The following is a 26,868-nucleotide window of genomic DNA, read 5'->3' as shown; positions in this document are numbered from 1 at the left end:
TCGTCTTGTCCTTATGTGTTGGCTTTGTGTGTGTGTGTGTGTGTGTGTTGTTCGTTTTGTCCTGATGTGTAAGCTATGAGTGTGTGTGTGTGTGGTGCACGCGTTTGCGTGCTGGGGGGTTCGTTTTGAGGAGGCTGCGCTTTTGGTGCGTGGCATTCCCTGTTTATTTTTCTTTGTTTTTACTGTGGTACACATTTATGCCAAGCTATTTGAAAATCCATCCATCGATGACAAAGATATGGACCGGACACGCCCATCAATGCACTATCCTTTAATGTCTAAGTGTGACCTTGACCTTTGAGCTACGGACCTGGGTCTTGCGCGCGACACGTCGTCTTACTGTGGTACACATTCATGCCAATTTATTTGAAAATCCATTCATCGGTGACAAAGATATGGACCGGACACGCCCATCAATGCACTGTCCTTTAATGTCTAAGTGTGACCTTGACCTTTAAGCTACGGACCTGGGTCTTGCGCGCGACACGTCTTACTGTGGTACACATTCATGCCAAGTTACTTGAAAATCCATTCATCGATGACAAAGATATGGATCGGACACGAAAATTGCGGACAGACCGACAGACGGTTCAAAAAGTATATGCCTCCCTTCGGGGGCATAAAAACAGCTGTTCCAGTAGGATTTAAGAACTACATATTAACGTCAAATTGTACAGGGACTGAACACCAAACATCACTGTGTTGGGGGTGTCCTTGTGTGTTGACTTTGTGTGCGCGCGTGTGTGTATGCTTATTGTTCGTCTTGTCCTTATGTGTTGGCTTTGAGTGTGTGTGTGTTGTTCGTTTTGTCCTGATGTGTAAGCTTTGAGTGTGTGTGTGTGGTGCACGCGTTTGCGTGCTGGGGGGGGGGGGTCGTTTTGAGGAGGCTGCGCTTTTGGTGCGTGGCATTCCCTGTATGATATTTTTCTTTGTTTTTATAAAACATTTTATAACTAATTTTAATACATTTTGCAAAATCTTAGTTGTAAAATAAACAAGAGCTGTCGGAGGACAAAAACGCTCGACTATTCAACAGCCTTGTCAATGAATGAATACAGAAGTCGAAAAAGGGGCATAATTTTTGTAAAAATGCGAATAATGGTTATGGAACCTGCACAGTGCTATCAGCTCATGACAGTGGACAAGTGTGTTGAAGTTTTAATCCATTCCAGTTAGTGGGTAACGAGATATCAGCTACATATAAAACATTAACCAAAACTCTTAAGTTGAAAAAGAGGCATAATTTTGTAAAATGGGAATTTTTCATTTACTTTGGGGACCAAGATCCAAAAGTATTTTCAACCAGAAACGTCGTTACAAAAAATTAACCACGCCTACTTTTTTGTAACGACGTTTTGATTGGTTGATGTATTTCTTCTTGTGTCTTGAGCAATAAATTATTTTTCTACATCATTCTGACTTTCGCCTTCGACCTGATCGCATCAGAAAAAAGAAACACAAAAATACAAATCATGAGCAGAACTGCAGCACCCTTGGCTGTTCTGATACAGCAACAACGACAACTGGACACTAACTCAGGTACGTTTATGGTGTTGAACGTAGTTGACTTTTAGAACTTGTCTCTGTATTTCAAGACGCTACACAATTGAATTTGAAGTTGTATCGTTTTATATTCCGGCATGATCGTTTTACATCATAACTGATATTCTCCTCATATTTTCAGAGATGGTAAGAGTAACTTTACAGTCAGAGCAGAGCGTAGATGTGCTGAACGTGGTAGCAGACGCGGACGAAGATGCTCATATCGACGCTCTCAGAAGATTATTAGAAACTTTTGTTTCGGACACCTTTGCACGAGCAACAAATATGATCAATCGGCGAATTCAAGAAGCTATCGAAGAGTTCAAGAAATGTCGGATTTGCTTGTATAATGAAAAGAACATCACCTTGGTGCCTTGTGGACACATAATGTGTGTTGACTGTATCGTTAGATCATTTGTGAATAACAGACACTGCCCATTCTGCAGGAGTGATATTCGGTTCATTTCGAAATTGAGATTCACTGACTAGATATTGAGAACTGGAAAACAATAATATGATTTTGGAAGTGTAATTGCCATATATTTAGAACTATGATATTTGTACAAATGATTCATTATTTCAATTGAAATAGATATCAATCTGCAGCAACATTGTTTTATGTATTTGATCCATTGAGAAAAAATAAAACCCTATTAAAAAGTCAATGTTCAGTTGTCATTCTTCTAACTCTTTTGACCCGGACACATTCTTGCCCCAGATCTTGCATTGGCAAAACCTGTGCAGAAAATGTATTCGAGCCTTCTGACTCTTCGAGTCAAGTGGGATAGAATCGAACCCGAAAAAATCCATTGTCATTTTCTTTCGTTATGCTGCGAATGGAAAAAGTTTCAAGTATTTGCACAGAATGTTTCTCGCTCCGTTGACGTCTCGATGAGTTTTGTAATTGCAACTTTCACAAATAAACGTTTCCTTTCCACCCAGTTTGTCGTTCTTCACACCGCAATTACCACAGGTCTTGGAAGTGTAACGTTCGTCTTGAGTGATAGCTTCGCAGTCCGTGCCACGGACTCTGTGTAACAGTCTCTGTCTGAATCTGTAGTGCTGCCAACACAGCAAATCTCTGTTAGCTCTTTTGGCAAGATGGTTCGGTCTGTCCTTTCTCACGATGGAAGAAACCGATATCTTGCCAAGAACGACCAGTTTGTAATTCTTGACCAGGTAGGAGCACAGTTTCAAGTGCACGTCGTCGACGTACGTTTTCAGTTTTAAGTGCAGCTTTTTCAATTGTCCGATTCTGTCTTGCACGGCTTGTGTCTGCTTTTTCTTTTGAGCGTACGCCAAGTGACGATGAACTTGGTCGATCTTCTCGTGATACTTGTGAATGACCTCTTTCTTGTCTGCCTCGGGTCCTATTTGAAATGCCTTTATATTGCTAGGATCGTAACACGTGGCGAACGTCCTGCCTCCCGGATCGATGGAACATATCGAGTCCGATGTGTGCACTTGTATCCTTCGCGTGTATTTCGGATCGCAAGGAATCTGAAGTACGAATTTTCCGTTCGGACGTTTGCATACCTTCATGTCGTGGCTCAAAGGCGGTATCTTAGATACTTTTTTCGAAAGCCGGAGAAACCTTTCTTTCCAGTCCTTTTTGGATTTTGAGAAGTTGTCTGCCATCAAAGCTATTCTTGATTGCCGAAGTCGTTCGTCTGGTATGTCTTTGTCGGTAAGCAACCTCACGTATTGTCTCTGCACTTCGAACGATCCTTCGCGTAACATAGCAGTGTCTTTGTTTCTGAGATCGACTTTTCTTTTCTTCTGATTGGTTTGAGCAGACTTGTACATGGTGCAAAAGTTCTTACAAGCCGTTGTCTTGATATTAGACATCTTGTTGTCGAAAAACCAGTCGTCTCCTAAAAGTCTGTACTCGTCTGATACGTCTCTCGAATTCGTTTTAGCAACAACTCTTTGCAAGTCGAACTGCTTCGGTTTGAAGTCTTTCTCCTTCACTAGGTAATTGCACCAATTGTAAGCGTGGTTGCTCACTTTGAGCATCTGATTCAACGTTCGCTTCTGCTTTGACGTAGGTCGAATACCGACAGAAAATGTACACATAAACTTGTCTTCCATTCTCGCACACTTGCTTTTCAAATTCAGATCCGAGTAATGAGTCGAGCTTGCAGACGAGACGTCACAGTTCAATTCCAGCATTCGTGCCTTGTCAATCCATGACTTGAACGTTTCCCGTCCATTGACGAACGCGGCTTTCCACAAAGTCATCTGTTCTCGTTTTCTCTTCATTCTTAAGTGATGAGTAAACTGATGTACACCAGATATTATACTGACTTGGGAAAATTTCGATTTCCCTTTAATACCTTTTTTTCATCAAAAGTTTCACTAATGCTTGTTTCGACAGAAACGAGAAAAGTCGTCGTGCGGGTCGAATGTGATAAGTAGACACGTTTGAAATGTTTTGATTTAGATTCGGACAACGCGCAACATTTATACCTGTCACGAGACAATTTGCTCAAATATTATTTTTTGTTCTTGGTTGCGCCTTTCTGTCTCTTTTACTCGTTCCAACCGAAACGAAAAAGGACTCATACGGGTCGAACATGTGAGTAGAACGAAGCTTGGAAATGAAAGATAATTCCTTTGTCTTCATCCATTCGCAGTCTGACTGTGTAACTTGAAACTTTTCGTCCCATCTTGATTTTCCAATTGACAATTCAGTCTTACTCTTTCTCAAGCAAAATTCACTTGTTTTATCTAGTGTAGTTTGAAAAAATTTGACTTCTTTATAAAACTCATCCTCTGTTTGCTTCGATTTCGTTTCAAACACATTGGAAAAATATTCATATATTTCAAAATCAAGGAAACTGGTGTTTCTGAACTTCGCTTTTTCTGTAGAGTTCAGAACCGTACAATTTATCAACAATGTTATCTGTTGTTTTTATTTAATCGTCAGTTATGGTCACTTTTTTATTCACATTTTTCGCAAATAGGCTTAACGTTCAAAATACAAACTATTTCGAACGCCACAAATCACTCACTTGCATTTCAATGTGTGTGAAGTTGGTTTGTACATTATTCTTCCAGAGGACCAACTCTTTGCCAGTCGAAATACAAATTGTAAGGATGCGTCGTCCAACAGAAACATGACCATCCTCTTAAGATTTCATAATAACATCCTATGCAACACAAATGTCGCATCGAGGCGCTGCTCTAAAATTTGCATGTATTGAGATGATACCACAAAGCAAACACTGATATGGTTTTCATCATACCAGTGTTGTGAAACATGATCCCAGTCAATTTGAGCTTCAGACCACATGAACATCTTCGTACTTGGCAAAATTACTTCTGTAAACTTTATCATTCGTATCTGACTTATTCGAATTGTCCATTATCACCTTGACAGGTTTCCGTACAAGAATAACAGAATACAAGAGATACCAACATCTAATATGCACACAAAAAATATTTTTAAAGCTTTGGAATTACAATCCCGGCCATTCTTAGCGTGTATTTGGAATTAGTTCCCAATATCAAATAACAAGACAATTTTTTTCCATTTCAAAATCGGCTCTTGTCGCTTCTGGTCCTCGGTGTTGGGCTAGGTTAGGTTTATGGAGGTCAAATTGTTAAAACTGGGCAATTGTTAAAGTTGGTTTTGTTTTAAGTTTGTACCATTGGTATTACTTGAGGACGAGTATCGACTGGCATAACATAATATTAAGGGGCATAAACTGTCATTCCGTTGGAAGTATTACCGGCAATGACTAAGTCCCTCAACATATTTAAACCAAAGTGAAAGGGCTGTTGATGTGATGGTCTCGGAGTTGGGCTAGGTTAGGTTTATGGAGGTCGATTTTTTTGAAAGTTGTTATAAATGGATGAGTTGGGTTTGTTTATAAAGTTTGCAATGTGATTAACAACATAATCGCATTAATGATGTACCGTCGGTTTTACTTGAGGACGAGTATCAACTGGCGTTTTGTTCTTTCATAACACGTACTAATGGGCCATTACTTATCAGACCTTGTCAAAAATCACTGGCCATTGACTTACAGTCTTGTACATTTTTTCCAAGTGAAATCGGCTTTTGGGGGTGTCTGTCCTTGGTGTATGGCTAGGAAAAAGTAGGTGAGGTTAGGGTTAGGGCTTTGAGCATTTTTGAAAGTTGAATGGCGTGTTGTTTTCACACAGTATGAGGACTACTGGCTGCACAGCATTGGGCAAATTACTGTGATAATCGGTCTTGTCCGTTGACATAACATAACATAACATAACAACACACATGTTTCAATTTGATTCATTTTTACTGCATTCATTAATTTAATATCAAACATGAGTTCAGTTACGCGTGCCAATTGCTGAATAATGTCTCTGAACATGTTGCGTTTCTTCTAGGCGTTTTCAATGAACTTGAATGGTGGCATTCGGCTTGTAATGTTTCTTATGATCCACCTCTCTATGAACCTGTCCGTTATCCATATCGACAAACGACAGTAGTAAGGTTTGTTTAGCCCAATCCAATAGACCCGTTCGCTGCTCGCGACAAATTTTGAGTTCATCCCTCCACGAGTCCACGAATAGTAATCCATAGAATAACTAGCTTTTGGTTATCATACTTTGACAACACTTTCTCATAATGTCACTTCAGGTATTTGACAATCCTGGTATAACAGTTTATGCATCTTTCGAATGTCGTCTTCTTCAACGAAACCGTACAGCTGCTCTTGTAGGTACTCGTCATGGCATTCACTGAGTGACAGCAACTTGTCTATTTCGTTATAGCGTAGCTTGTGTCTGAGAAGCATGTCTAACGTTGCAGATCTCCCTCTCAGAGTGTCGATGTCAATTACTTTCGCATGCATCTTGTAGATTCGATAAGCTGAATGGTAGTCTTTTGCGTGTTGCTAATAAGAGCGTATAATAGAGACTGAAGCTCAAGGGTATGTTTTTCTGGTACTGTACCGAAAAATAACTTTTTCAATCATCTGCTTTCTGATTGGTCAGTACAAAGTAGGCGTGGTTTACATGCCATATTCTGATTGGTCGAAACAAAGTAGGCGTGGTTTACATGCCATATTCTGATTGGTCGAAACAATTTTCGCTAGAGGGAGTGTGTGCATATGCATTCTTAGTGTCATTCTGTATCAGAACGATGAACAGTGCAGTCGCAGATTTACTGAGCTCACTCATGACAGAGAGCCATCGACAAGCAATGGAAACGTTTGTCTTATACAAGCGAAGAGGCATAGTGAGAAGAGCTCAAAACTTAATCGAAAACATAGATAACGTCGTAACTTGTGTCAACATGGATCGCGGACGATACCCTTCCTTATTCAAGAGTAGCATGTCGGCACTATCGAAACTGAACTTGTGGGAAAACGAAATCAGAGAGGCGACGAACGAAACAGATATGTCGGACGTAATAGCTGCTGCGAGATTCCTTTTGGAGAATCAAGGGTTGCTGAGGGATGAAATTGGTGAGTTGACACTTTGAGATTTGACACTTTGAGATTTGACAGTTTGAATTTGAAATTGAACTCGATACTTTTACTAGCTAATACTGACTTGTTGAATAGACCTTGTAACAACTTTTGTAAAACAACTGACGTTCGTTTATGTTTTCTGTTTCAGACAATATGGACAAAGCGAAGAAACAGATCACACTAACAGACACCATCGTCATAAGCGATGAGGACAATGACGAGTTGCCAGACATCATCAGTCCGACCCAGAGTACGAAACCAAACAGTCCAGTAAGAGGACACAAGCTAAAACCTTACACGAGGCTTTCATCAACGGTTGCCAGCAGTACGTTGAGCGAAACGGCTTGGGAAAAGAGGGAACATGAGCTACTGTTGGCTCATCAGAGAGCACTGTCTGAAGCAAAGCAAGAGGCAAGGGACGAACTGATGCTATGCATCATATGCTTGTCTGCACAAAAAGATCATACATTAGTGCCTTGCGGTCACACATTTTGCGAAGATTGTGTCGATCGGATAAAAGCAAAGGGCAAGTGCTGCTTTTGCAATGCCAAAATAAGATCGAGCGTAAAAATGAGACTAACCGATTGATACTTTTGCTTTGTTCTGATGAAAGATGATGATACATTGGAATTAAAATGTTCAGAACAGTGCCGTGTCTTACTTTGTCATATAGTAATGCAAACATAGCAATCCCACTTAGGTTAGAGAGATTTTGAAACAATGTCCTAATCCAGACTCGGTATGTCATCATGTTTCTGTACAAGTGAACAAAGAACACTGTCACGAATCCTTATGATTAAACTTTTTCATTATAGATACGTTCACGCCTTGAGAAATATAATAGGCATATGTGACCCTTTTTATTCACCAACGCTTCCCCTATAAGGTTCAGCCGGAACTCGGCGAGTCAACCGATCTTACTTTTCCAGTGTTCAAAGTCATGCACGGTACGTTTTAATTGAGCCGATACCGAGAGACTTCCTAAGAATGTTCTTTGCACCATTAACGTCTCTGTTTGTAATATAATCACAGCTAGGATTTATGCACTTGAATGTTTCGCTGCCCCCTAATTTGTCGTTTATCGTTCCACATTCGCTGCATGTTTTGGACGTATAGCTTTCATCTTGAACGATAACATTAGTCTTTGTGCCTTTGGCTCGATACACGAGCCTTTCACGAAACTTGCAATGATTCCACACTGTCAGATGACGTACGGATTTTTTGTTGATACGTCTTCGTTTTCCATTACATTGCCTTCGAATGATACTAGGTATGCCGATCTCTCCAATGGCTACGTACGAGTATTGCATCAAATTGTATGTACAACGAAGATGCACCCATCTGATAACATTACCTAGTTGATAATACACCTTTTGTAATTGTCTTTGCCGATCTTCTTTTGCTTGGGGCTGCTTTCGCCGTATGGCTGCTTGCATTTTTGAATTTACATAGTCTATCTTTGCGTGCAGACCGTCAATCTTGTCTATGGTGCTCCCGACCCGGCGCTGACTTTTCTTTTTCCTGTGCCATTTTTCCCCCTTTTTCTTTGTCCGTTTACGAACTGGCTTAGATGGCGCTTTACATCGAGATGCAATTTGAAATGCCCGTGGCTTTGATGGATCGTATATTGTCAAGAACGTTCTTCCGCCAGGATCGATGCCACACATAGAATCGAATGGTTCGTCGTACCGTTTGCTCCTCGTGTAAGTTGGATCGCATGGTATATGTAAGACGAACTTTCCTTTCGCTGTCTTGACGATCTTAACGGCATGTTCTAAAGGTGGCAGTTTGCTCACTGGTTTAGACAAGCGCAGGAATCGATTTCTTACATCCTTCCTTCGCGTAGTAAAATTGTCCGGCATGGCTGCTATACAGTGGCGTAATATATCATTATCGCCAGTGTCTGTCTCCTTCAATGTACGAATAAATTGTTTTTGAATTTCGAACGCTCCTTGACTCGGATTCATATCGTCTTTGTCTTTCAAAGTCACAGTCTTGATGTACTTTTTCTTCTTCTTTTGATTCGTTAACGCCGACTTGTACATGGTACAGAAGTTCTTACAAGCTGTTTGTTTAATAGATGTCATTTTGTTATCGAAATACCAGTCGTCATCGTTGTTCATTCTGAAATCCATCGGGACGTCACTAGAATTTGTCTTACAAACGTGAGTCTGCAAGTCGTACTGTCTAGGTTTCAAGTTCTTTTCACGAACGAGATAGTTGCTCCAGTTGTACGCGTGATTGCTCACTCTAAGCATCTCGTTCAGCACTCTTTTCTGATTTCGAGTTGGACGTATTCCAACACTGAAAGTCGTCATGAATGGTTTTTCGTCTTCCAGTTTCGCTCGCTTCCTTGTTCGTTCGAAATCAGATGCAAACACCTTGTTGTGTGATTCTCCATCCTTCGCAAATTGAAACCAACACTCTAGGTTTTGGTGCTTGAACACATGTGCCGCTTTCCAAAGCGTTAAAGGAGAGAGGCTTCTCTTGCGATTCATAGTCGTTGTTTAATCTGAATGCAGGCAGCTGGCAGCTGGCAGCTTTTATGCCATTTACGAGCCACTTATCACAAATATTATTTTTTGGTCTTGGTTGCGTGTTTCTAGTATTTTAGCCTAAGCATCTTAGCATATTCACCTGTTTTTCTGCACAAGTGTACGAGAATGCTGTTACGAATCCTTGTGATTTAACTCTTTCATTACAGAAATGATCATGCCTTGAGTTGTATTATAGACAAATGTTAAGGCATACTGGAGAAAACGTTGCATAAATTATGGGCCTTGTATGTGTTATATCAATTTCTGTCGTGGTAAGAAAAACAAGCCAGTTTGCTAATCACCTAAAAAAAGCAGTGATTTCTTTGTTTTTAAGTTTGTGCCAATTTCAAAGCAAAATAGATGGTCTAAACTAGGCATCAAGGGTCTTTAGCATGTAAAAATATCGTGTCCAATTCTCCAGTATGAATTGACATTTCGTTTTTCAATCATAAGCTAATCAGACATCGGCCTGAGGTACGAGCCGACGTATTCGTTCAGCATCGCAATATCACCTTTAGAAAAATGTACAGTACCAAATTTCTATGGCTCTGCGTTTGTCCAGACTTGTCACTGGCATGTTTCGAGACCACTGTGACATCAGAGAAACTCTTGATCACAGGCCTCGAAAGATGGTCGCATTAAAAGAAATTTGGGATAGAGTACCAAATGTAGAAGCCAAAGTCACTTTCAAATTGACAAGATCAGTATCTCCACAAGACATTGTCATGCCAGTCCCCGATACTTGCCGCGGACGACAAGGCTATTCAAAGGTGTATTCGGGCGTCTCAGTAGAGAAGTGTCGCCCTTCCAATGAACGTGGCACTGGCATGTTATGTCTTGCAGACAATCATAGCAATGGTGGGCCAAGTAATTCCCTGTACTAGCGTCATTGTCTACTGAGCACAGAGTCGGGCTTTAGTCATCATTAACGCTTGACCCACGCTGATCTATGAAAGTCAATCTGAATGAGAATGTTCGGTTGCCGTTCGGACCATTAGCATTAGTAATTTTGATTTTTGTTTTTTTTTTTTTTAGAAGAGCAAGAGAAGAGAGAAAAAGGTTGCATCGTTTTATGTACAGCCGTTACATGCCAAATGAGCTGTACATTAGATACAACATTGAATTCGAAGCTTTGATTTTTTGAATTACAAGTAAGAGCTTATGTTTGCCAAAGTTCAGAAATTTTGATGTCACTTATGTTATCATGTAGCAGTGTGAGCAAGCCAAGAGTCGTTTTCCTAATTTAAGCTAAACAAGTAAGAATACGAAAACGCCCCTTGCCGTACTCCACCACCAATGATAAAAGTGACAAAGCCCTGTGAAGAGAAACACATTCAATAGCTACAATAAGTTGTGCACAACTTTAAGATTTAACAACTAACATCTAAGACATAACTATCATATCTAAACATCTTAACTATTCTTATACTAAGGTTGCAATGGTCCCGTCGCTCTCGTTTCAAACAACTTGTCATTGCTCCTAACATGCAAAAAAGATGAAGTAAAAATGTGGTTCGTTAATTGGCTATCGCATTTTCTGGCGATCTGCAAAAGCACTGAACGATCAACAGGTGACCGTGCCTACCGTCAATATCGGAACGCAGCATCAACATGATGCAAGACTCAAACAGTAGACACTCAGACGACCTCGAGAGTAAGTATATATCAACTCGAGTGTCATTTCAATCAACTGAGAATTCCAGCTGTGTTAAGCTGGAAAGATATTGGTCGGGATGACGGGGACAGGAGCTCAACCGTCTTTCCATTTTCGGTATATCGAGTCTCCTCGCCCTAACCCAACTACGCCGAACACTGGACATTCTCAATTGATCGAAACCCCGGATCAAGTTCTAGCCGAACCAAGACTTGGCATCGCTATGCCAACGTGTGTTGCCAGTCTTATGTCCTAACCAAATCCTAACGTGTACAATACGAGAGCGACGCGACTTTGCCAAAGTACTCACCCCAGGCATTCTTCATCTGTCTTGTTTCTTGTACACCACGAATAACACTTTAACTCCGAACTTGAACATTTTAACACTAGAAAAATCTTAAACATACTGACGCGGAAACACCTTGGAATATTGGTGAAATCCGCCCGCCTAACTGAACAACTGAGCTTGTGCAGCCGCTTATAAAGGCTCTACCTGCCGAAAAATAACAAACTGTGACGTCACGAACGATTTGATTGGCTGATAGCTTTCAACGTGGTTTCGTCCAACGGGACGAGTCTACACTGAAAGTAACTGACCAATCAGCGTCGAGCATTTTTTCCTCAAGTTGCAAGTGGTCACATGACCAATTGTACAGCCGTCGAGAGCGGACGTGTTTTTGCATCGCTCTCGGCTTGGTGTGTGTGACAACGTGGTTTCGATATTGTTTGATCTGGCAGACACAAACATAGCCCTAGGTCCCAAAGTATGTTCACGATGGCCGAAATGCCCAAATGACAACTTTTTCCTTTAATACTTAAAAAAACACGAGTATGGACCACCTTGTCATGATGGTTGAAATGCCCAAATGCCAACTTTTCCTTAAATACTTAAAAAACACGTGTATGTACCATCCGAGGAGTATATGTTTGACTAAAACATGAAATCCTATATATACTTAAAAAGTATCAAGGTGGACTGTTTTGGAAAACGTGTCCCGTACATACAAGGGCACAATGCTTTGGCATTTCGTATGCATCATCATGTTGTAATAGGAGAAGTTTCTCCTGCCTTGGACAAATTCGTATAGTGTCACTGATGCTGTTTGACCGAACATGAAATCCTACATATACTATAAAACTATCAAGGTGGACTGTTTTGGAATATTTGTCCAGTAACAAAACACATAATGCTTTGACATTTCTTAGGTATAATCGTTTCGAATTAGGAGAAGTTTCTCCCTACATTGGACACTGATGTTCAACAACGTGTCATACATTAGTAATTTAGGAGAAAATTCCAACGTCATGTTGTTTTGTTTCCCTACTGATCGAAATTTGGAAAAAGTTAGCAACAGGATAGTGAGAAAATGATAACTATCCTGTGACGCATGAGGACAAAATTCACATTACTTCAATGCCAGATCATGACATGTAGTTGGACATAAAGGCTCGATAGCAAATAGAAAATGAGACGTTCAGGAAAAAATGATCAGTCAGCAATCGGTTTTGTTTTACAACGTGTTGAAATTTCGAAGTACTATCCGCCTTATTTAATATTTCAAAAGTAAGATTCTATGAAAAGTTTTTCAGCTTGACTGTATTTTTCCTAACGTGTCACGTTGTATTTGCCAACGATCCTTGCTCGATGTATCATATTTCTCCGAGATGTGATAGACAGCACTGGTCTACCAAGTACTATCAATATTTCATTAAGACAGCGTACTTGGCAAACGAGTCGGTATAGTATAATTTTATAATTTCGGACAGACGGGACAAGCTATATGACTTATGGTACAGACGAATCAGCACAAATCATCATCTCAGGAGATTGACATTACTTTTTTATACTGACAGATAACAAACACAACAAGCAATAGTGTGCCTCTTTTATGGGCATAGCCACTTGTACGGGCAAATTGTATCATACGAAACAATACATGCAAATATGAAATACATCAGAGTCTATCTTTTTACTTCTTCCAAAAAAAGCACACATCACTGTTTTGTCATCAAAATGCAGACAACACTGTGAGCTCTAGCATCTTGTCTGTTTGGCAGCCTGAAACAGAAATGAATATCTTTAATAAACTGAAATACATTTTGAAAGTATCAAGTCTTAGATCATTTATCACAAAATACAAGCTATAAGACCATCGGTCAATCAATTTTCATATTTACAATGCAATGTGAAATGACACTGAAATGCTTTGAGAAGTTTCTTCACACTTACAAATTCTATGACAAATGTTCAAGTATCAAGCATCAAGCTGGAATGGCATTATACTTGCTGAGTATTTGTGAAATGCATACCTTATTTTTTTGCTGAGGAAAATCTGTCACACAAAACTTCAATATGGTTGATTGGTTGTAAAACTTGAGACATCTTGGCCTGTACAAATCACATCACAGTGCTGAAAAAATAAAGCAAAGCATTAGAAAATCAGAGCTTCTTGATAACTCATTTTGCAAAAGTGCTTATGTATTTTTACACACAATGAGTAAGACAAAATTAAGTCCAGAAATATTTCCATTATGTATACCTAAACATCTCAGGTTAGTTCACATATCTACAAACGGTGGTGACTGTAACATGCATTCAATGACACTAAAATGCTGAAATAAAACATATTCGACCAGTCAAAATGCTTATTTATCCTTCTGAACCACAAAACATTGAACATAGGCTCCAGAGATTCCACCTTGTGGCATGCCATAACGTATTTCAGACGCTATCAATTTACCCGGCTTTGGCTGGCAGCCATTTTTAATTTCAATACAACTCGAAGAGAAAACCGACCTACCTTTGCATGCAGATTTTGTCTCCTGTAATTGCCATCCCAGTCCATCCTTGGTAGTTTTCAATGGCAGACATTCTGAGATGTAATTTGTCATAAAGATTTTTCAGCTCCCTCCATCTGCAAACACAATAAAACGATTTTATTCCACAGAAATACTTTCGCGCGCAAAGCCATTACTCCCGCTCCTTGCTGAACCTAGTTTGACCTCACGTTTGACCCCACGTGACCCAGGTCACCGCCCAGATTTCGGAAAATACGGTCTAATTTTAGACTTGGGTTTCCAGAAAAAGTTCGGAGATGGTGAACGACAGGGCAATTTGAAATCGATGTTTTGAAGTCAATTCTGATCAAGACCCAGGTCCGTAGCTCAAAGGTCAAGGTCACACTTAGACGTTAAAGGTCATATTTCATGATAGTGCATTGATGGGCATGTCCGGTCCATATCTTTGTCATTCATGCATGTATTTTAAAATAACTACGCATGAATGTGTGGCATAGTAAGACGACGTGTTGCGCGCAAGACCCAGGTCCATAGGTCAAAGGTCCTAAACTCTAACATCAGCCATAACTATTCATTCAAAGTGCCATCGGGGGCATGTTTCATCCTATGGAGACAGCTCTTGTTAATTATGCATATTGATTTAAAGTTATTTTGACATTCTAAATGTTGCATACTATTTACATGTTGAAATGTGGACCAAAGGCTGCATCCATATTAAAATCAATGCATACGGAAATGATATTTCATATTTAATCCTTCTGTATAATTTTATAATTTTGAAGCAGAAGTACATGTTTATGTTAAATCCCTCTAATTTTCAACAAATTATTGAGTACACCACCTCTACTGACTTTGGGGTCACCAGGTCAAAGGTCAAGGTCACAGGGGCCAACGTTAACTTTTTGCATGAAGGCACTTTACTCGCGAACCACTGCACCCAGGACCTTCAACCTTCACATGCTGATAGTACTTATTGAGTACACCACCCCTACTGACTTCGGGGTCACCAGGTCAAAGGTCAAGGTCACAGGGGCCAACGTTAACTTTTTGCATGAAGGCACTTTATTCGCGAACCACTGCACCCAGGACCTTCAAACTTTACATGCTGATAGTACTTTATGAGTACACCAACCCTACTGACTTTGGGGTCACCAGGTCAAAGGTCAAGGTCACAGGGGCCAACGTTAACTTTTTGCATGAAGGCACTTTACATGCGAACCACTTCACCCAGGACCTTCAAACTTCACATGCTGGTAGTACTTATTGAGTACATCACCCCTACTGACTTTGGGGTCACCAGGTCAAAGGTCAAGGTGCTGCGGGGGCATTTGTCACCATTAGTGACAGCTCTTGTTTTTTAATTACTTCCCTTTTATGTTACTATAAAATGAATAGCTTATTTTTAGTAACTTTTTTTTATTGGTCGTAGGGAAAAACCGAGACCACTTTTCTGTGGTACAGCATGGATGGCACCTCCAATTTTTAGGTGCATTTTGACATAGCTGTACCTTGTAAGAATTTTTATTTCTTTTTGGTTAAATTTCTTCCTTCTGTTGTCCCTGTCCTTTGGAATTAGATATTTTTTCTGAGGACCTTCTTGTCCTCAAGTGCAATGATAACAGGTGAGCGATATAGGGCCATCATGGCCCTCTTGTTGCTGTATTTAGACCTTCTCTACTGAAAGTGGTAATTAACATATTTAATTTGTTGTTGGATTTAACAATTTATGTTAAATAACTAGCGTAAATACTTACCTGACATTTTTGGCAGTATAAAACAGACATTGCAACCAAAATTTTACAAGATGATCATTTTATATTTACTATATATAGATGTGCCCTAGAGGAAACTTATGCTATGTTTTACTGTGACTTGTTTAGAGGATAGTTTCGTGTTTGTCCCGGGTACGTTTTCTAGATAAAACAGACAGATGTATTTTAAAGTCGTCTATATTCAATTGATTATTTATGATGCTTTTTAAACTAAAGATTTTCGCAAATGAGTAATTGTTGCATAAAAAATAAATACGCGAATTGAATCTTCTAGCTCCTTGGGGACGGTTGGGTCTAAAACATACCTAAGGTATCGGGAGTCAGTTAATAACGGAAACGGTCATGCATCTGTCTAGATTCAGCACAAATCAGAGAAAATCTAAACTGTTATGAGACACTTATTCTGCCACTAACGCATGCTATAAAAACATACACTTTATATTTCGCAAAATTGTATTTGTATGAGTTTTTTCAGTGGTATCAACATATTTTTTTTTCAAAATCTGCTATCCCTTCCCGGTAAAAAGCTTTTTTTATATGTAACATACTTGTTTACAGTTACTGTTGCTGTTATAATCTGACACATAATGTACATGTGCCCCAGCATTTTCAATGCTTGCATTGTTTTACGAAGTTATATATGCCTTTGTTTTGGCCTTTGGTATTCATTTCTTATAAACTTGCATTTCTTATCAACTTGCATCAGTGACAGTGCTTTTGAATGGGTATGACTGAATAGCGAAATCTAGTAGATTTCGCGAAATCTAATCAAATTAGCGGAATCTAGACATAAAATGTAAACTAATGAATATTTTTAAAAATCCTTTTAGGCTTTTGTTAAAAGTGTAAATCTACGTTTGCATGCCAATTTTCAAGAAAAAATATTTATATTTAGGGTGGTTTTGAAGCGAAAAACGTATACGGGTCTAGATTTCGCCCGATTCTACATGCGCGGAAATCTAAAGTGTCAGGCAAATTCAAGATATAAAATCTAAAGTGATGAATTTTCTTTCTAAATCTTTTTAGGTTTTTATTAAGAATATATTTATAAGTTTGCATGTCAATTTTCAAGAAAAAATATTTATATATAAGGTGGTTTTGAAACGAAAAACGTATACGGGTGATGATTTCGCCAGAGTTTATATGGACAGAAATTTCAAGTGCCAGGCAAAATCTAGACATAAAATTTAAACTAATGAATATTTTTAAAAATCGTTTAAAGCTTTTATTAAAGATATAAATTTACGTGAGAATGCCAATTTTCAAGAAAATATATTTATATTTAAGGTGTTTTTGAAGCGAAAAACGAATACGGGTCTAGATTTCGTCCGATTCTACATGCGCGGAAATCTCAAGTGTCGGGCAAAATCAAGATATAAAATCTAAAGTGATGAATTTTCTTTCTAAATCTTTTTAGGTTTTTATTAAGAATATATTTATAAGTTTGCATGTCATTTTTCAAATTTAAATTTTAAGGAATGAGAGTTTTTAAAAAAAATCCTTGTGAGCTTTAATTAGGAATATATTTCAACGTGTCCATTTTAAGTTTCAAGAAATAATAATAATTAGTGTGGCTTTGAAAAGAAAGCCTATGAATTTGCCTGATTCTATATGCGCAAAACTCTCAAGTGTCAGACAGAATCGAGACTTGTATTCTTAGGTAATGAATATTTTAAACCTCCTTTTGAGCTTTTATTCGGAATGTATTTCTACCTGTCCAAGTCAAATTTAAAGAAAAAATACTAATATTTAGCATGGTTTTGAAAAGAAAATCCTATAAGAGTGTTCCTTTCATCCTATTCTGCGCGGAAGCAAAATCAAATCGTTAATTATAAGTTTGTATTATTTATTATATAATTCCACATTTATATGTCGAAAAATAGTATTGTTTTGTATAACGTATACGGGTGTATCTTGATGAATTATTCCAATATTAAATCTAAATTGGATTTTAAAGTTGCTACTTATTTTCATAATAATCTGGTAATTTAATCAAATAAGGAAGGTGTGATAATAACTGGACCGTGTTGCAGTGGGACAGTGTTACATGCAATGCACGCGGTGGCAATATACAACACAATACACAAAGCTTTTATCAGGAATATAAATATACGTTAGCATGTCAATTTTCAAGAAAAAATATTTATATTTCTGGTGGTTTTGAAGCGAAAAACACAATTATACGGGCCTAGATTTCGCCCGATTCTATATGAGCGGAAATCTCAAGTGACAGGTCATAAAATTTAAAGTGATGGATATTTTTTGAAAATCCTTCTAAGCTTTTATCAAGAATATATTTCTATGTGCGCATGTCAATTTTCAGGAAAAAGTATTTATATTTAATATGATTAATAAACGAAAAACTTATACGGATGTTGATTTCGCCAGAATTTATATGCGCTAAAATTTCAACTGAGAGGCAAAATCAACTCTTTTAAGTTTTAAGGAATGAAATTTCAGTCGTGTAATTTAAATATTATTAAAAATATCGCAGTTATAGTCGTGACCGATTTTAAAAGTCTATGAATGTATAATCAGTACACTAATATTTAAACATCACTTGGATTTGAAATTAAGATTTCAACATGACGAAAATAACCCCAGATGTATCTAAATAATGCGATTGTGTTTTACGCTCGTTCCAACAATTTTCACGGAACTGCAATCCGTTGATATACAGAGACTATAATTTTCTACAAAAAATTGATTTCTGTAAGTTAAATATTTCTAATCTTACCTCACAGAAGATACAACGGTCGTCACACTGGTCGGCACATACAGTTGATTAGTTAATCAAATTAAATTTAATCCAATTAGTTAAGCGGGGGTAAACGATAATTTAATTAAAGGTGGTTTTCTCACACGTTTAAAGAGGTGCGAAATGCAGCAGGTAATCATTCGGTCAAAATAGGTATAGGACGAAATCAACACTCGCATAGGATATTCTTTTCAGAACCTTGCTAAATATAAATATTTTTTCTTGAAAACTGACATGCACACGTAGAAATGTATTCTTAATAAAAGCTTAAAAGGATTTTAAAAAGTATTCATCACTTTAGATTTTATGTCTTGATTTTGCCTGTCACTTGAGATTTCTTCGCATATAAAATCTGGCGAAATCAACATCCGTATACGTTTTCGTTTTAAAACCAAACTTTATATAAATGTTTTTTCTTGAAAACTGACATGCACACGTAGAAATATATTCTGAATAAAACCTTTAAAGGATTTTTTTTAAAAATCATCACTTTAAATTTTATGTCTTGATTTTACTTGTCACTTGAAATTTCTGCCCATATAAACTCTGGCGAAATCATCACCCGTATACGTTTTTCGTTTCAAAACCACCTTATATATAAATATTTTTTCTTGAAAATTGACATGCAAACTTATAAATATATTCTTAATAAAAACCTAAAAAGATTTAGAAAGAAAATTCATCACTTTAAATTTTATTTTGCCTGACACTTGAGATTTCCGCGCATGTAGAATCGGACGAAATCTAGACCCGTATTCGTTTTTCGCTTCAAAAACACCTTAAATATAAATATATTTTCTTGAAAATTGGCATACACACGTAAATTTATATCTTTAATAAAAGCTTTAAACGATTTTTAAAAATATTCATTAGTTTGAATTTTATGTCTAGATTTCGCTAATTCGATTAGATTTCGCGAAATCTACTAGATTTCGCTATTCAGTCATACCGCTTTTGAATAGTCGAGCGTTGCAATTCTAAAACATTTTCGTCACACACATTTGTTCCACATCACCACTTACATCATATGACACAAGGTGCATAACTCTTGCACCAATATACATTATCTTTACTTAGAATTACACTTATATAGTGTTTTGATACACGTTATCTTTATCTCTCTTATAACTTAATACTTTTACACAGACTCGAGCTACTCTGCAACATATTCATCTATCATTGAAATCATTTAACATTGTCCAGTGAATGCTCCAGCTTCCTCAGATATGTCCAGATTCACTATCCAGCATCGATATTGTCGAGCGGGCTCTCTTCTACAATTAACAGCTCTTGTTTTGTGTGTTGCCCCATACAAATCCATATTGAAACAAAACTGACTGACTTTTTTGTTTCCTTCATGTAAGTAGTACAACAAAATTCAATGTCATGAATCTGCTATCTGTTTCAGGACAAACAACAAGTATCCCTCCCATCAGAACACTTCCTCCAGATGCCTCCTCCAACATCCTGGGGATCAACCAATCACAGCACAGCAAGCAGTGGGCAACAAGTGTACATGTGTCATATGAAATTACAAGATAAACTACTCAAAGTGCGAATAGATCGGGCCATTTTATTAAGTGAAGGCATACCGGGTACGCGTGCGCGTTGTTCTCAAACTTGTTCATTTATTCTTGTGTGTTTCCCCCATACAATACTTATGAGTTTCCCCATACCATACTTAAAGTTTTTTCATGTTAATGTGCGTTGTCTCATAAAAAGCTTAAATTTTTTCATTTTTATGTCTGTTGTCCCATATAAAACTTAAAATTTTTCATTTTTATGCTAGTTGTCCCATATAAAAAAAAACATAAAATTTTTCATTTTTATGCTAGCTGACCCATATAAAACTTAAAATTTTTCATTTTTATGTCTGTTGTCCCATATAAAACTTAATTTTTTTCATTTTTATGTGTGTTGTCCCATTTAAAACATAAAATTTTTCATTTTTATGCTAGTTGACCCATATAAAACATAAATTTTTTCATTTTTATGTCCCATATAAAACATAAACATTTTCATCGTACACATGCGCGTTGTTTTCAAACTTCCTCATTTATTCTTGTGTGTTTCCCCTGTACAATACTTATGAGTTTTCCAGTGTTTGTAGTCCCATTCAATACTTAAAAGTTTTCATTTTTGTGTGTTGCCCCATTGTTTCCTTCATTTAAGTAGTACAACAAAATTCAATATCATGAATCTGCTATCTATTTCAGGACAAACAACAAGTATCCCTCCCATCAGAACACTTCCTCCAGATGCCTCCTCCAACATCCTGGGGATCAACCAATCACAGCACAGCAAGCAGTGGGCAACAAGTGTACATGTGTCATATGAAATTACAAGATAAACTACTCAAAGTGCGAATAGATCGGGCCATTTTATTAAGTGAAGGCATACCGGGTACCTGGCGCGTTGTTTTCAAACTTGTTCATTTATTCTTGTGTGTTTCCCCCATACAATACTTATGAGTTTCCCCATACCATACTTAAAGTTTTTTCATTTTTATGTGCGTTGTCCCATAAAAAGCTTAAATTTTTCATTTTTTTATGTGTTCTGTCCCTTATAAAACTTAAACAGTTTCATCCTACGTGTGCGCGTTGTTTTCAAACTTCCTCATTTATTCTTGTGTGTTTCCCCTGTACAATACTTATGAGTTTTCCCCATACAATACTTAAAGTTTTTTTCATTTTTATGTGCGTTGTCCCATAAAAGGCTTAAAATTTTTCATGTTTATGTGTGTTGTCCCATATAAAACTTAAAATTTTTCATTTTTATGTGTGTTGTCCCATATAAAACAAGAAATTTTTCATTTTCATGTTTGTCGTCCCATATCAAACTTAAACTTTTTCATTTCTAGCACCAAACAATAAGATTAAGTACGAACTCAAATATCTCAAACTAGGTGGCGGCAGGGGTTGGAAAGGAGGGTACGTGCGCGGCGCATTTTTTCAACCCTTTTTCATTTTTTAGTGTGTTGCCCCCATTCAAAACTTAAAATTTTTCAATTTTATGCGTGTTGTCCCATATAAAACTTAAAATTTTTCATTTTTATGTGTGTTGTCCCATATAAAACATAAAATTTTTCATTTTTATGCTAGTTGACCCATATAAAACATAAAGTTTTTCATTTTTATATGTGTTGTCCCATATAAAACATAAAAGTTTTCATTTTTACGGGTGTTGTCCCATATAAAACTTAAAATTTTTCATTTTTATATAATTTGTCCCATATAAAACATAATACTTTTCATTTTCATGTGTGTTGTCCCATATAAAACTTAAACTTTTTCATTTCTAGCACCAAACAATAAGATTAAAGTACGAACTCAAACATCTCAAACTAGGTGGCGGCAGGGGTTGGAAAGGAGGGTACGCGCGCGGCGCATTTTTTCTCCAACTTTTTCATTTTTTTGTGTATTGCCCCATTCAGTACTTAATTTCTTTTCATTTGTTAGTGTTGCCCCATACAAAACTTAAAATTTTTCATTTTTATGTGTGTTGTCCCATATAAAACATAAAACTTTTCATTTTCATGTGTGTTGTCCCATGTAAAACTTAAACTTTTTCATTTCTAGCATCAAACAATAAGATTAAGTACGAACTCAAACATTTTTCATTTTTATGTGAGTTGACCCATATAAAACATAAACTTTTTCATTTTTATGTCTGTTGTCCCATATAAAACTTAAAATTTTTCATTTTTATGTAATTTGTCCCATATAAAACATAAAACTTTTCATTTTCATGTGTGTTGTCCCATATAAAACTTAAACTTTTTCATTTCTAGCACCAAACAATAAGATTAAAGTACGAACTCAAACATCTTAAACTAGGTGGCGGCAGGGGTTGGAAAGGAGGGTACGCGCGCGGCGCATTTTTTCTCCAACTTTTTCAGTTTCTTTGTGTATTGCCCCATTCAGTACTTAATTTCTTTTCATTTTTTAGTGTTGCCCCATACAAAACTTAAAATTTTTCATTTTTATGTGAGTTGACCCATATAAAACATAAACTTTTTCATTTTTATGTCTGTTGTCCCATATAAAACTTATAATTTTTCATTTTTATGTCTGTTGTCCCATATAAAACTTAAAATTTTTCATTTTTATGCGAGTTGTCCCATATAAAAAAACTTAAAATTTTTCATTTTTATGCTAGCTGACCCATATAAAACTTAAAATTTTTCATTTTTATGTCTGTTGTCCCATATAAAACTTAAATTTTTTCATTTTTATGTGTGTTGTCCCATTTAAAACATAAAATTTTTCATTTTTATTCTAGTTGACCCATATAAAACATAATTTTTTTCATTTTTATGCTAGTTGACCCATATAAAACATAAAAATTTTCATTTTTATGTGTGTTGTCCCATATAAAACTTAAAATTTTTCATTTTTATGTAATTTGTCCCATATAAAACATAAAACTTTTCATTTTCATGTGTGTTGTCCCATATAAAACTTAAACTTTTTCATTTCTAGCACCAAACAAAAAGATTAAAGTACGAACTCAAACATCTCAAACTAGGTGGCGGCAGGGGTTGGAAAGGAAGGTACGCGCGCGGCGCATTTTTTCTCCAACTTTTTCATTTTCTTTGTGTATTGCCCCATTCAGTACTTAATTTCTTTTCATTTTTTAGTGTTGCCTCATACAAAACTTAAAATTTTTCATTTTTATGCTAGCTGACCCATATAAAACTTAAAATTTTTCATTTTTATGTCTGTTGTCCCATATAAAACTTAAAATTTTTCATTTTTATGTAATTTGTCCCATATAAAACATAAAACTTTTCATTTTCATGTGTGTTGTCCCATATAAAACTTAAACTTTTTCATTTCTAGCACCAAACAATAAGATTAAAGTACGAACTCAAACATCTCAAACTAGGTGGCGGCAGGGGTTGGAAAGGAGGGTACGCGCGCGGCGCATTTTTTTCTCCAACTTTTTCATTTTTTTGTGTATTGCCCCATTCAGTACTTAATTTCTTTTCATTTGTTAGTGTTGCGCCATACAAAACTTAAAATTTTTCATTTTTATGTGTGTTGTCCCATATAAAACATAAAACTTTCCATTTTCATGTGTGTTGTCCCATATAAAACTTAAACTTTTTCATTTCTAGCATCAAACAATAAGATTAAGTACGAACTCAAACATCTCAAACTAGGTGGCGGCAGGGGTTTGAAAAGAGGGTACGCGCGCGGCGCATTTTTTTCAACCTTTTTCATTTTTTAGTGTGTTGCCCTATACAAAACTTAAAATTTTTCATTTTTATGTGTGTTGTCCCATATAAATCACAATCAAGGCCCATATCACACAATAAATAACACCCTGGACAAAGCCCTTTTTGGGAGCATTACAACTGTTGTAAGGTGTAAACATATATTCTTTTTTTGTGATTAATGGAGATAAGCGATTCAAAACAGCACAGAATGGAAATCCTTCATAATTGTCAAGGATGCTGACTGTTGTTAATTGTATCATGGGAGAACATTATATCTGATTGCACGTACCACGATTGATCAGAAGAACAATGGTCTCTGACTCATCCTTTTTTCCTTTACCAGAACCACTATTTCCACAATGTGGAGTAAATGGCCATGGTCATGATCAAACTGAGGTCAGGTGATGTCTGAAGATGAGGAATGGTCACAGGTTACATGTGCATTAGTATCAAGTCATTCTAGTAATGGGTATTGATGCTAGATGAAACGGTCCCATTTGGTTAACCTCGTACGGACGGACGAACAAACGGACGAACGGACGGACAGGACAGTCACTATATGCCTCCCGCATCAGTAGATGCCGGGGGCATAAAAAGAAACAAGTAACAAGATATAATACAACCGGTTGTATGAAATTGAGCAAATATAAACGCAAAAAGGAAATGTATTCGAAAGTCTCTGTTACAGACTCTAGCTTCAGTAACAAACAGCAAATATCATAGTAAAAGCTTCAAATTTCAGGTAACCATAAAAATTATTTGTTGTCACATTCTCAAATTGCATGACTGTACCTATTAACAAAGTAAATAAGACAAAAGGTTAAAAATAACTTAACTGTGGTATAATAGCCATTGTTTCAGGTAAGTAGGTTATACTAAGGTCAGAAATAGAATGCACTTAAATATTCCTGCAACTGTATATATTCAGATTCAAAGTTCCACCAAATGGTCTGTCTGAAACATCTGATTTGAAAACTCAACCACTTTAGCAACTTTCAGGGAAAAAAAGAACAAAAAAAATTCGTCATTAAAGTGACCTTGACCTTTAAAGTAGTGGCAACATGGGCTTGACTGGCTGAAGTAATATGGGGTCAATCTGTAGGAAAATCAAAGTAACATAATTTGACATAAAACAACAAGTATAAATGAAAAAACTGAGATATGTACAGACATTGTATACTATGGCAATCTAATATGACGGTCCATTACTAACATGAATATTTTTGAGTCTTAGTTCAAATAGAAATATACCATTTAGAAATGTTTGACATAAAAACAACACAATACACATTAAACAAAACTAGCGCACTTGATCATAAAATAAAGGTATAAGGAAACAAGAGCTCCGCCAAGTGGGGCAATATACGCTCTAAGGGTAACATCAGAGGATGGGAGCACCATTTAAAGAACTTGACTGTTCAGCCCAAAAGACAGGAACAACAAACGGAAGAAATTAAAAGAAAACATTTCAAGTCCACAAAAAATATTCTAGTCCACAAAAAAATCCTTACCAGATACAGATATGTCAAAATACACCTAAAAATTAGAGGCACCATCCATGCTGTACCACAGAAAGGTGGTCTTGGTTTTTCCCTACGGCCAATAATAAAAAAAGTTTCAAAATAAGCTATTTATAGTAACATAAAAGGGAAATAATTAAAAAACAATTTTTTAAGTACACAAAAAAGGGATCTGCCAAAATAAAAACAAGAGCACTGCAATGCAAAGCAATATACACAAAGCAGTCATATATGACCTTTGACCCCTAAGTGTGACCTTGACCTTGACATGCGCCATCCGAAACATGCGTCAGCACCTCGTCTTGGAATAGTGAACATTTGGTGCCAAGTTTCTTTAAAATCCTTCAAACAGTTCAAGAGTTACAATGCGGACAAAACACAAACTGATATGATCTTTGACCCCTAAGTGTGACCTTTATATTTAAATCAGACATCCAAAACATGCGCTCTGCACGTCGTCTGGGTGTGGTGAACATTTGTATCAAATTTCTTTGAAATCCTTCAAGAGGTTCAAAAGTTAAAGAGCAGACACATAATTGTTAACAGACGGACAGACAGACACCGGTGGTATAACATAATACGTCCCTTCGGGCATATAAAAAAGGAACAAACATTGTAAAAAATGCAAAAGAAGGCCACAATGGCTAATATGGTAACCTTATAATCATATGATTGTTACTGCCAGCCACGTTTTCAATCAAATATAGTGAAAACAGTAAGTTTTTGATCCAGTTAAAGTTTGTTTGTTTAGGTTTAACGCCGTTTTTCAACATATTTTAGTCATGTAACGGCTGACAGTTAACCTAACCAGTGTTCCTGTACAAACCTGTATCTCCGCAAGTTACAAAACGCCATACTTCCCCACAGAATTATCAGAGGTGGAAGACGAATGATTTCAAACAATGTCTTTTATCAAATTGTCACGGATAACATACGCCCAGCCTGGGGATCGAACTCGCGACCCCGCGACCCATAGACCAACAGTAAATTGAATTTGAGCAAGAAAATGTACGAACAAACCATTCAGAACAATTTCCACGATGACGAAGTGATTGTACTCGGGACTATATTATACTAGACTAGACTAAACATACGTTAAACTTTGATTGCCAAAGTGAAACAAGAGAGATTCAAATACGACTAGAAAAAAAAAACAAACAAGTAAACCTTGTCAGATATAAAAACCAACATAAATATGTAAACTATAACAAGACTACGAACTTATAACTAGGAACAAAATAAAAAAATGCGAACAAACAAAGTGATCAGAACATGCTATTTTGTTTTTAAATTGAAATGATAGTTTTAAATACTACCGTGCCGTGCTAATACATGAAACATACTCTAATCATTGTCTAATTTGTTGCAAGTGAAACTGGGGCTTTAATAAAAGTATAAAGAAAGCATAAAATTCATGCTGGTATTTTTTGCACATTGAAAATGTCAACAAGCTGTTTAGCTCAAACAGCTAATGCATGAATTAATTATACTTGTATGTTTATATTAATAATAACTGTTAAGTGTTTACAAAAGAAAAAAAAAGAAAAAGCAAAAAACATTTAAGAAACTACTTACAACTAGTTGTGTGTCCATAGGACTCAGG

At 36.7% G+C, this 26,868-nt stretch overlaps 2 protein-coding genes and 1 long non-coding RNA gene across 3 annotated transcripts; 1 reads left to right on the top strand and 2 right to left on the bottom strand.

Moving 5' to 3' along the window:
* Nucleotides 1-2,367: 2,367 nt before the first annotated feature.
* Nucleotides 2,368-3,804, bottom strand: LOC128548110 (uncharacterized). Its single transcript, XM_053522505.1, has one exon. It carries the CDS (start codon nucleotides 3,802-3,804, stop codon nucleotides 2,368-2,370), a length of 1,437 nt encoding a protein of 478 aa, XP_053378480.1.
* Nucleotides 3,805-6,746: 2,942 nt separating this feature from the next.
* Nucleotides 6,747-7,661, top strand: LOC123544810 (uncharacterized). The gene is made up of 2 exons (XM_053522981.1): nucleotides 6,747-6,998; nucleotides 7,153-7,661. The coding sequence occupies exons 1-2, from the start codon at nucleotides 6,827-6,829 to the stop codon at nucleotides 7,590-7,592; spliced, it is 612 nt and encodes a 203-aa protein (XP_053378956.1). The 5' UTR covers nucleotides 6,747-6,826; the 3' UTR covers nucleotides 7,593-7,661.
* Nucleotides 7,662-11,947: 4,286 nt separating this feature from the next.
* Nucleotides 11,948-14,298, bottom strand: LOC123549990 (uncharacterized). The gene is made up of 3 exons (XR_008366985.1): nucleotides 13,997-14,298; nucleotides 13,506-13,606; nucleotides 11,948-13,254 (listed from the first exon to the last, which is right to left on the bottom strand). It is a non-coding gene; the product is annotated as an uncharacterized LOC123549990 (long non-coding RNA).
* Nucleotides 14,299-26,868: the final 12,570 nt, after the last annotated feature.

This window comes from Mercenaria mercenaria, chromosome 14 (genome assembly GCF_021730395.1).
Source record: "Mercenaria mercenaria strain notata chromosome 14, MADL_Memer_1, whole genome shotgun sequence".
Lineage (NCBI taxonomy): Eukaryota > Metazoa > Mollusca > Bivalvia > Venerida > Veneridae > Mercenaria > Mercenaria mercenaria.
Note: the sequence above shows the minus strand (reverse complement) of the source record. Positions and strands in the feature narration are given on the sequence as shown.

Excerpts from the sequence above, each read along its gene's own strand:
- LOC128548110 (XM_053522505.1), bottom strand. The coding sequence starts at position 3,804 with ATGAAGAGAAAACGAGAACAGATGACTTTGTGGAAAGCCGCGTTCGTC.
- LOC123544810 (XM_053522981.1), top strand. The coding sequence starts at position 6,827 with ATGGATCGCGGACGATACCCTTCCTTATTCAAGAGTAGCATGTCGGCA. Across the intron at positions 6,999-7,152 it reads GTTGCTGAGGGATGAAATTG|ACAATATGGACAAAGCGAAG; the intron begins GTGAGTTGACAC and ends TTTCTGTTTCAG.